The sequence below is a fragment of the Grampus griseus genome (genome assembly GCF_964374135.1).
Source record: "Grampus griseus genome assembly, chromosome: 12".
Taxonomy (NCBI): Eukaryota; Metazoa; Chordata; class Mammalia; order Artiodactyla; family Delphinidae; genus Grampus; species Grampus griseus.
In genome coordinates, this window is record NC_139006.1 from 81,451,370 (window position 1) to 81,463,655 (window position 12,286).

General features: G+C 40.0%; 1 protein-coding gene across 1 annotated transcript in view; it reads right to left on the reverse strand.

Annotated features, from left to right (window-relative positions):
• Positions 1–2,360: 2,360 nt before the first annotated feature.
• The window catches only part of CD226 (CD226 molecule), a gene marked incomplete at its 3' end in the record, with an annotated part of 85,111 nt that continues 75,185 nt past the window's right edge, over positions 2,361–12,286 (reverse strand). The window contains exons 4-6 of the mRNA XM_082668278.1: positions 9,928–10,030; positions 5,268–5,325; positions 2,361–2,474 (exon numbers count right to left, since the gene is read on the reverse strand). Coding sequence (XP_082524404.1) covers positions 2,361–2,474; positions 5,268–5,325; positions 9,928–10,030 — 275 coding nt within the window. The remainder of the gene's footprint in view (positions 2,475–5,267; positions 5,326–9,927; positions 10,031–12,286) is intronic.

Here is a 12,286-nt window from a genome sequence, read left to right on the forward strand (position 1 = left end):
CAGAATCTTCTAGAAAGTAATATTTTTATTAACTTTTAGGGAAAAGAAGTCATTTATCTTTTAAAGGATGTTAAGTTTGCTTCACCATGCAAATTGATAGATTCAGCCATGGAAACTTTCATTGATCTGATATAGTCAACAAAACAGTAGATGGTTTTCTTGTAAAACTGCCTTCCAACTTTGTTACAAATATATTTGTGGAAACACTTCTTGAATCCAGATGTAAAGATCTATAAGCAAACAAAATAAAAATGAGAGCTAACTCTCATTGCATGTACGTAAGTACAACTGGGAGTGGTCGGTTTTACATTTTCCCTTCTGAAATAGGTAGGGGCATTCACAATTTCTGTAATTCACAGATAACTTCACTATGTGGCGTGCATGTATTTAAAGATAAAACCATAAAATATCCACTGGCCTGCTAAAACTGTCAGTTACAGCTTAAGAATCTATCTAGACAGTATGAGAATTTGGTTTGGGATTGCTTTAGATTATCATGAAAAGTCTGCAACTTTGAAACCTAAATGCAGCTATTGTGATGAACCTTTTAGAAATGAGGATCTTTTTTTTCTTTCTTTCTTTTTTTTTTTTTGGCTGTGCCACACAACTTGCAGGTTCTCAGTTCCCCAAGTAGGGGTTGAACCTGTGCTATGGCAGTGAAAGCCCAGAATCCTAACCACTAGGCCACCAGGGAACTGCCTAGAAATAAGAATCTTTTAAAGATAAGTATTAGAGACACAAACGATCATTATATTTGGTCATTACCAAACCATTATGGTTTCAAGGTGACCATGACCATTATTGAGTTTCACAAATACTTTTCATTGTTGCCTGCATCTAGAATTTGGATAATGGCAGGCACGGTCTCTAATTGCCCTGTTAGTCATAACATTAGGCCAAACTGTGTCTTTGGCCAAACTTTGAAGCAACAGAAGTTTCTTTGTACCTTCCTATTCTTTGATCCCTTTTCCTCCTTCCCTAACCCTCCCTCCCAGTGCTTTGCCCCCTCTTTTTTCTACCCTACCACCCTATACCACCACTTCCAACTATCATTCTTTTTCTCGTATTTAAATTTCACATAATTATTTTTAAAAAAACTAATAATGCCTAGGTACCTGACTCTTTTGAGAGAAATTATATATTAAAAATACTTCTCAGGCTTCCCTGGTGGCGCAGTGGTTGAGAGTCCGCCTGCTGATGCAGGGGACGTGGGTTCGTGCCCCGGTCCGGGAAGGTCCCACATGCCGCGGAGCGGCTGGGCCCGTGAGCCATGGCTGCTGAGCCTGTGCGTCCGGAGCCTGTGCTCCGCAACGGGAAAGGCCACAACAGTGACAGGCCCGCATACCGCAAAAAAATAAAATAATAATAATAATTCTCAAAAGTATAACAACTTCAATATAAAAAAATTAAGTTATTGTTGGATCATCTACTACTCTTGCTCATAAGGTTAAACCAGGGATAGTGAAATTCTATATGAAATCAGAAATGAATTTATTTGAGAGTAGCAAAGGAAGAGATTTCCCTGCCACATTTATCTTCCTCTTGACCATTTAGTCATTCTACTGCCAAGTACTCTTCTGGACCAAGCTGGCAGAGTAGGTTCTAGAAGTGGGAAGAGGGAGAGAGCTAACCTAGACCTGCCCTCCTACTCTTTTTAGCTGGCTAACAGAAGATGTCTTGGAAGGTCATTAGAGTCCGCATTTGTTGGCAACCAGCCCAGCTTCCAGGCTCCCCTTTACTTCTTCTAATAAAACTCTGAATTTCCCAGTAGTGTGCTTTGGTCCCCCTCCTACCTAGCTCTAGAGGTGAGCCCTTAACTGACTTAAGCCATTTCATCCTTTCTGGTCATAAGGACTGTTTTATGATGGACAAGTAACCAAATGTGTTTGCTCTATCAGAGCAAACTCTTTACCAGACAGAAACAAGGATTATGAATTGCCAAGAGTTGTTGGCAGTCATCTTGGAAACACAAGGGAAAAGCCTGAATGAGAGTTAGGCTAACACCACGGAAGTGGATCCAGCACTGTGAAAGGGCATGCAGAAACTGTCTTATATCCATACTTAATTCTAGACATAATATTTAAGCCCTGGTAAATAACCCTTGCCTGACGCTTGATCTCCCCTTCATTGTTCCCTTACAGGATTCAATAAGTTTCCTCTTATGTGTAAGCTAATTAGAGTCAGGTTTTCTAAAACATTTCTGTTAAGAATGCTCTCTAGTTAAGGCAGTATTTTTCCTGTCAAATGAAATAAATTTGGTCAACCAGTATCCAAGGTAGACACTAAATAGTGGGAAGAAATTGTATAAAGATCCACGTGCATAACAGTCATCATTAATATGCTCAGATTAAGGGAAAAGCTTAGACTCTAGTCTTTGGTCTACGAGAGAAGGTTGGGTAGTTGACATAAATATCCTCTCCTGCACCATCTGAAGGTTGATTGGCAGAGACAGGACTTCTGTAGTTGTTGGTTGCCTAGAAAGACAAACACAAAGGATGTTAATAATTCACTGCATTTCAGCACTTAATAAAGACACTCAAAACATAAATCTCTCCTCAGTTCAACCATGATACAGGTCAAATTTCTATTACAGTTAATTTTATAAAACATTCTCTTCACTGTATTGAACTTCTGTGAGAAATCACATTCTTGATTTGTAGGGTGGTGAGTGAGATACAACAGAGACCTAGCCTGGATTATCACTTGATATATTGTGATATAAATTACCTGTTTAAATGTAAAACTCCCTCTCCTGATGTTAGGCTATTTCGAAGAGAACCATTATTTGTATTTTTTATATGGAAAGTCTAGTACAGTATTTTCCCACAGTGGATAATCATTAATTTCTGTTGAATGGAAAAATAAATATTTTTAAAGTACACAGTGTGCTGGCTTAAAAATAAGCAACTGAACACAATTAAAAAATTACAGGGACTCCCCTGGTGGCACAGTGGTTAAGAATCTACCTGCCAATGGAGGGGAAACGGGTTTGAGCCCTGGCCCGGGAAGATCCCACATGCCCCGGAGCAACTAAGCCCATGAGCCACAACTACTGAGCCTACGCTCTACAGCCCGTGAGCCACAACTAATGAGCCCGCATACCACAACTACTGAAGCCCACACGCCTAGAGCCCGTGCTCTGCAACAAGAGAAGCCACCGCAATGAGAAGCCCGTGCACAACAACAAAGAATCGCCCCTGCTCGCCGCAACTAGAGAAAGCCCACAATGAAGACCCAACACAGCCAAAAATAAATAATAAAATAAAATAAATAAATTTTTTTAAAATTACAAAAATAAATGCACATTCACTTTCAAGATGATGTTATACAATCATTAATCTTCTCTACCTTAATTGGGTCACTTTGACCACCTGTATGTATGTGTGTGACAGAAAATACGTAAGCATAATTGACAGAGGAGGAGAGAGAGCGGGGGCCGGGCAGAATTGAAGGGAGGAGAAGAGAAGGAGAGAGAGGGGTCTTTCGGTGAGTAGTCTGAAAATTTAGTGTGGTTTCAGTGTTTGCGAGGAGAAAGTAAAAGGAAAATTCAAGTGCTATTGTTTTCTACGTAGTTTGTCTAAAAACATACCCCGCAGAATCAAGTAGGTCTAACTTCACAGACCAGCTTACTGTCTAACTTTCTAATCACCACTCAAATTATCATTATTCTGCAAAAGCCTGGAAGAGTTGAATACCTAGTGAGGAAGTTGCAAAGCGCCTTTCCTCCTCTGAAATTCACAGCAATAAATGTGGCTTTGGATTGGCTTGAATGGACAACAGCTAAGGACAGAGAAGGGATCCGGAAATTGCATGTGACAGAACACGGTTTCCTCGCGTGCAGCCATGGCAGGTCAGACAAGGCCAGACTTCTCCAGCCTTCGCACCTGGTGCCCAAAAGCAAACCATGAGATATTCAGAAAAAAAATTTTTTTTGTTTTGCAAAAAAGTAACTACCTAACAGAAAGAAGAAAGTTAGACTGATAGATTATTAAGAAGTTTGAAGCACACACATTGGATTGTCGGAAACTTTTTAGTACTTGAGGTTTGGGCCATGTAGCATTCAATGGCAAATAATTAAATTGAAGAGATATGGATGTAATTTTAGATAACACTCAGGGAAATGTTTTATTGTAAAATTTTGTAAACACAATAGTATGTGTTAAAGAGACTATCTGACCTATAGTGGAGACAATGAGCACGAAAATAAGTGTCCCTCTTATCTTCACACCCAGAAGGGAATTTCTCCTCTGTCAATTAAACATTAAGGGGCAGGGGCACGTAGAATAAGGAGGACAATGTCAAGTTCACTCGATTCCTGCAGCCCAACAAAAAGGTCTTTAGCTTTATAATCTGAACGTCCGTTAATTAATAAATTAATCCAAACATCGTAACAATAACGAATATCCTGCATTGCATCTTTCTACGTGCTTGCTATGCTTTTAGTTACATTTAATTTAATCCTCACAATAACCTCACGACATAAAAATATTATCATGCCCTGTACTGGGTCAGATATCATCCCCCCTAAATTTTTGTCCTTCCCAGACCTTCATTAATGTGACCTTATTTGGAAATAGGGTTGCTGCAGATGTAATTAGTTAAAATGAGGTCATACTGAAGTAAGGTAGGCTCTTAGCCCAATATGACTGGTTCCCTTATAAAAGGAGAAGAGATACAGACACAGACACACACACAGACACACAGACACACAGACACACACACACACACACACACACACAGAAGGACGCCATGTGAAGACAGAGGAACAGACTGGAGTGACGTGTCTACAAGCCAAGGAATGCCAACAACCACCGGAAGCCAGGAGAGAAGCACAGAACAGAGTCTCGTCCCAAGAGGGAACTGATCCTGCTGAGACCTTGATTTTGGACTCTAATCCTCCAGAACTGTGAGAGACTAGATTTCTGTTGTTTCTAGTCACCCTCTTTGTGGTAATTTTGTTGCTGCAGCCCTAGGAAACTAATACAGATTTTGGTAATGTGCAATGTTGATTATTATTATCTAGTGTAATTGCTCCTTTATTTATGTGAATGTAAAACAAACAGTTTCAAAAGGTATTAATAATAGGAGACTAGTTCAGAAAATAACCATTTCATCAAATAGCTGATACTGGAAAAACAGGCAACTGCACTGGTTAGGTTATTGAAAGGAGAATAAAAAAGAAGATTGCTAACTGCAGATGGACTGACTTTACATTTATGATGCACAAAACGGGGCGGGGGGGGAATGACAATTCTGAGAAAACTTACCCTATTCTGTGTGTCCCAGTACTCTTTAAATAGGCCTCTTTTCTGTCTCCTTCTCCTTCTGGGAAAACATGTACAAGAGAGGTAATAAGAATGACACTCCAGCACCAGCATTATTTCAGACGCTCTATAATACCTCACCTGTACCCGCAGCCCACATGCCCTTAGTGATTATGTTAAAGCAGCTGTCCACAGCGGTTTTATACATACTCACCCAAAATTCCACTGTCCTAAATTTTTTCATTTTTCGTACCTTCTCCAGTGTGCTCACAGATGGTGAAGGCAACTAAACGGATATGCAGCCAGTTACTTAGTAATTAATCTCAGTGAGTTTACTAAAGAATGGTGCAGAGTGGGTTATTATTGATACATAAATGACTTAGAGATTTCCCACAATTAAAACTTCCTTTTAAATGCTAACAGTGCAACTTCTTGGATGACAATGACAATATAACTAAGCTTTATGGAATCTTCCGGGTGTTTTACTAAACGACCTGTATGGATTACTTTATTCCGATTTCATCAAAAACTCTCTATTTAACGAACTGGGGAACTGAGGCACTGTGAGGAAGAGTAATTTGCCCCAAATCACATGGTTGGTAATCAGTAGAATCGGGATTTGAATTCACAGCCCTCCTTCCTGACTACCAGGCTCACTGCTTCTACAGTCACATTGCTGCAGCTGAAAACGGGCCATCCGAAACCATATATTCAATAAACTCTCCACAGTTTCAACAAAACTTATAAAAGCCTAACTTCAGGAGGAATCTTTGAAAAGAAAATACAAGAGAAGAGAGTAATGTAATTGAATGCAAAGATGAAATAACTATATCCAAGTGTATGGAAATTGTTATCATGGGGAGATGGTGACTATTTCTTTTCATCCCCCTACAGAAAAGATTCTTATTGAACCACAGAGGGGACGGGTCAAATACAAAAATGTAGAGTTTTTTTTTAAAGATGAGGTTATAATTACTTCACAGAAATTTTGAAAACCTGGCAAGATAGTCTCTCTCCATGGAAAGGTTGTTCAGATAATCAATGTTGACTCTGATGGTCTCTTCTAGTTGCTATGAAATCCTCCTACCATGTCAACAGAATCACAGACTATGTGCATTTATGTATTTACTTATTAAGTACTATTTAAACAAATTATTTACTTACTTTATGTGTAAATTTACTATGTGCAAGTCATATTTCTAAGATCTTTTATATAAATTATTTATTCCTCATAAGAAATCTATGATACAGACACTATTATTATCCTCTTTTCGCAAGTGAAGAAACAGACACAGATTTATGACTTTTGATCCTTTGTTAAATTATCCTTCACAATCATAATATAGAATTAACTTTCCCAAGTAGGTCCAAATATATATATATATATATACATGTGTGTTATATATATAAACAAATATATTTTTTAACATCTTTATTGGAGTATAATTGCTTTACAATGGTGTGTTAGTTTCTGCTTTATAACAAAGTGAATCAGCTATATGTATACACACATCCCCATATCTCCTCCCTCTTGCGTCTCCCTCCCACCCTCCCTATCCTACCCCAACAAATATACTTTTAACATAAGCTTAGCATATACAATGTGATGAGGAAAAGAGAAGATGATTTTTTTCTCCAGTTTTATTGAGATACAATTGATACAATACAGCATTGTGTAAGTTTAAGGTGTACAGCATAATAATCTGACTTACATATATGACGAAACAATTTCCACAGTAAGTTTGGTGAACATCCACCATCTCATATAGACACAAAAGTAAAGAAATAGAAAAAACATTTTCCTTGTGACGAGAACCCTTAGAATTTGATATTTACCACGTCGTAGATTGCATCCCTAGCACTTATTTATCATACAACGAGAACACGAAGTTTAGAGTGGGATGATCTGCGTCTAACTTGTGCTCTGCAATTGACTAGTGATTTGCATCTCTAAAGGTCAGTCCTCTCACCTGTAGAATAAAGACAGTAAACATATTCCCATTCTGGCTTGCTTGATTCTAAGGAGTTTCCCTGGGATGAGGAATGATCAGCGCTGAAACCGGGAAAGTCCCAGGCAAACCAAGACACCCTATTTGCTGTGAACCTCGAAGCTGACAACAGAGGTAAAAGTGCCTAACATTTGCTCGCTAAATATTACATTTCTTCCTACAGACTCAGGTGTCAATCCCTAGACTGTATCTCGGCTCCTGTCACGCTTACTGGTGCTATGCCTTCCCCTAGGCATGCTCACTGAATACGGTCACTATTCTGGTCTCTAACTGGAAATGACACCAACTGTGCTCCAAAGGCCTCGTGCTCACAGGCTCCCCGGTGCTGGGCGTGAAGGAAGAATTCAGTCTCCTTCAGGCACCCTGTGATGTATTTTGGCTTCTCTCTAGGTCAGCACATCTGAAGCTGAAGCGGCAGGATTATTTTAAACAGTTGCTAAGACAGAGTTCAGAAGGTCATTGTTTAGTCCCTTGGGACATTTTTCAAGACGTTTCCATTCTAAGTAACGACCACAAATCAATACCAATGACAAGGTAGAAAGAACAAGTGCTTTTTGCTGTGTGGTGTTTGGCCATGGTTATGCATTCAAGTCCACTGATCTTCTTTTTATCACATTTAACCAAGTGGGACAAGATATTCTACAGTTCAATTTAGCTATTCATGTAAAATTGATGCATTTTCATGAAGCTAAATCCTTTCTGTCCAATATCTGTGACCCTCTCGAGGTCTGTCCTGTCACTCACTCTCTCCTAGCCATATTCCTTGTGTTCCCATGTGCTCCTGCTGTCGTATCTGCCCTCGGTGCATTTTTTAATCAACCAAGGTGAAGCAAGAGAGAGATCCTCAGTGTCACTAACATCCTTACCTCAATTTGCTAATTTCTGACCAGGGAAAGACTGGAGGGCAGCCCATGATGGACAGAAAGGAACGACGACAGTTTCATGTTTCAATTTAATTAGACAAATGCTTATGGACCATCCTTATTTGGAAAGATTAGCGCTAAATGCTATCGAACACTAAAAAATGAGTAAAACGTAATCCCTGCCATTATGAATAGAAGGGAAGCCAAGCATGGAAGTGATTAAACTACAAAGCAGGCTGCGAGGTGTGGTGGTTAAGAAGTGCAACACGATTCTGGATGGTGACATCATGTCTACTTGTAGGGAGGGAGAAGCAGGACAGCCCTCCCAGAGGGGACACGCATCCCACACCTTGAATGGTCTGCAGGACCAGATCATTCTAAGGCCAAATATGGGGGAAATCAGCATTTTGGTGTCATAACAAATGGGAAGAGTCAGGCGTGTTCACAGAATAAAAGCTGTAGTTTTAATACATTTTGTCAATATCAGGGGAGTAAGTAGAGTAGAAAATATGAATGAATATTAGGTTGGGGTCAGATTAATTGGGCTGGGGTCAGAACAAAGGGCACCTGTGCCACAAGGTTAATGAGCTTAGCGTTATCCTGGTGCCAGTGGAAAGACAATAAACAGGTCTTAAACAGGGAGACGACGTGGCCAGTCTAGCTTTTAGAAGGGGAACCAGGAAAATAGCAGATGGGTTAGAAAGGGGGAGTACCGCTGAAGTCAGGCGAGCAGTGAGGGGAGCCTTCGAAGAGGATATGGCGATGAGATGGGGAAACCGATGGGAAACCCCGTCAATAAGCACGCAGGACTGTGTGCGTGTGTGTGTGTGTGTGTGCGCGCGCGCGCACATGCGTGAGTGGTAACATTACTGGGGGAGAAGAGTGGAGATGGATGTATTCCTTCACTCAACAAACATACAGTAAGTGCCTACCATGTGTCGGACATTCAAAACGTAGACATCAAAAGTTTGGTTCCTTCTTTCCTTAAGAATTTAATACTTTAGTTGGATCACAAGTATAAGGAATGATTCCAACCCAATATGACTACAGTTAAGATTGCAACAAATACCTAGACTGGTGAGTTGATGAACATAGGGCAGCTAAGAAGGGAAGAGTTAACCAAGAACAGCCTAGAAAATTGCCAAGTGTGCCACAGGCGGTAAAAGGTAGGAAACTTTAGAAGAGGCCAATGGCCACCTGCTCTCTCTAGGGCAGCTCCTCCCAACTCCTTTCTTCTCAATGGTTTGTAATAAAGGCACCTACACTGATTGTTTCAGAGAATATAGAACCATTTAAAATCACGTTGCTTGCTTATTAGAATATGCATGCCACTATATCTCAGTCACCACTGCCACAATAAATATTTAATGAATGAATGAATGAAGGCATTATTACTGTTCAACCCTGATCTTCTCTCAGAATCCATCTCTCTCTCTCTCTCTCTCTCTCTCTCTCTGTTACACACACATACCTCCCCCTCACCTGACAGCCGTTTTCCTTTGCAGGAGGAGAGGAGAGACGGGGTAGCAGACAGAGCAGAGGCACCAGGCGGCTGGCTTTGTTAGTGCAGGGGTGCAGTGCCCACTCCTACTAATTCCGAAATGAGTCATTCTAGCCTCCTCCTCCAACTTTAACTCCTTCTCTGCTACGTACAAGAGCAGCGCTCAAAGTACATGGACTCAGTACCTGAGTCGTAAGACAGCTTGACCAACTACTGGGTTATTAATGGAGAAACTCCAGCATCAGAATTACTCAGGGAAAACTAGATCCAGGAGGAGCAGCAATACTCACCTCTTATAAGGAATGGCAATGACGGTGGTAATTAGGATAATCAACAGCAACAACAAAGCTGTCCCTGCGGCCACGAAGAGGATGGACTGGTTATTGGTTTTACCTAGGAGGAAACAAAGTTATAGGAGGAATTAGAAATTCAGCTAAAGCCAGAAAAGAAAGGGAAGTGGGAAAATTAGGAAAGGGTATATTAATCATCATAGGGTAACAATGTAAAACAAAGATTCCAATAAAAAATAGGATGAGATAGGGGAAAAAGATTTTTCTTCCAGTCTCCTAAATACTTCTGACTCCTCACAGATTTTCACTAGTTCCTGGATCTAATGGTGGGTTTGACACCTTATTGAGACCAAGAATAGAAAGCATTCAAGACAGATATCACTTCATTCTAATGAGCTCCTGATCACATACACGAAATCTTTTGTAGGAAAAAAACACATCAAAATAGTATATAAATGAAGATTACTTCTTAGTTCTATTGCATTAAGTACATCCAAGACACAACAGTATGTAACTCTGATGTTTATAAGTGGAATTTTGTTCAAGAAATATTGTCTACTCAATTACGGTTAATGATAAAAATAATCAGGAAAAGCATGTTACTTTTCCAACTCAGCGATTAACTGGAAAGGGCTATGGCCAGGGAATCTAAAATTCTCATCCTGGTTCTTTCACTGTTTAGCTGTTTGACCTCCAGCAAATTCCTAACCTTCTCTGCCAGCCTTCCTTCAACTGTCAAGTGATGACAACACTTCTAATTACATCACAGAGCTGTGATAAGAGGCTAATAAGGCAATATTCAAATATTTGCTCACCTCTGGAGCCAGATCCCATGAGGCCAGAGACCATTTCCTCTTTCAAATGTCCTCCTGCCCACTGCACACCTCACCCACCGCCACCCACAGAGCTCCTTACAAGAAGAAGAAACTCATCAGTATGTGTTGTTGATGGAAACAGGATTGAATTGAAACCGAGGCGCCCTCTTTTTTTTTCTTCTTCTTCTTTTGCGGTACGCGGGCCTCTCAGTGTTGCGGCCTCTCCCGTTGCGGAGCATAGGCTCCGGACGCGCAGGCTCAGCGGCCATGGCTCACGGGCCCAGCTGCTCCGCGTGGGACGGGAAGATGTGGGATCTTCCCGTCCCGGGGCACGAACGCATGTCCCCTGCATCGGCAGGCGGACTCTCAACCACTGCGCCACGAGGGAAGCCCCGAGGCGCCATCTTTATGGCCATCTCTATATCTTTAGGCAGCAAATTTCCCAGGAAATTTGTAGGAAAGGGGCAGCTATGGCAGAGAACAGCACAGCTTCCCTCTCTCTTGAAATAAAAGCTCGAACGCTTGTACCCTGACTCCCAGGCTATCTGGAATCCCACAGCAACCTGTAAACCATACTTTTCACAGCATTCTTCCCAATCCTTCACTCAGAATCGATTTCTTCCTTCCTGACCCACTATAGCTGAGAGTTTTTTCATGATAAGAGCTCAAAGTCTACTCCACTCATTCTTTTGCAAGCTTTACTGCAAAAAGAAACTAAGTCAAAAAATAAACATTATTTTTATGTTTTAAATTTGTTAACCTATAAGGTGAATAAAGATAGAAAAAATATATGAACACTTTTAAAGACCTTGTATGTAGTGTCTAAGATAGGGTTTTGTCCAAATACGATGGGGAGAAGGAAAGCGAAACTTATTCAGAACAAAAATACATTGAACAACAACAACAAAAATATATTGAACCACCACTGCAAAAGGAACAAGGATATTTTTTCCCCGTCAAATATGAAATTAATGTTTTTAAGCTCTTGGCACATTATTAAAAGCAAACAAAATACCTGAAAGTATTTGCATTATAACACAGGCCTATAAAAGGACCGCAGTTGCTATGCTGACATAATTTGAATACAGTAGATGCTAAGGTTAAATTAAATAGGCATGGTGGAAAAAAATGAAAGTTATGATCAAAAAATTCATTGACAGTATTTTGGGGAAATTATTTACCTGTTTTTTGAAATTTAGATCTTAATTACAGTAAAAAATTACAGTAAAAAAAAGCCAATCTGGGTGGACTGCAGAGATCTAAATGTTTAAATGTAAACATGAGAAGAAACTATAAGTGAGTATTATTTAATCTCTGTAATGAGAAACGACTTTCCAATTTATACAAATAAGCAAACACATAGGATTGACTGGGTCAAAATGAAAAATATCTGTAGGTCAAAATCATCACAGGTAAAGGCAAAAAATTAGTATCTTTAACATACCTTTGCTGTCAAGAAAAACCTATGTTAAGAGAATAAGTAAGATAAAAAACAACTTATTAACCAAAAGTGCTTAAAGGCAAGTTTGCATGAAAGGAAGAAG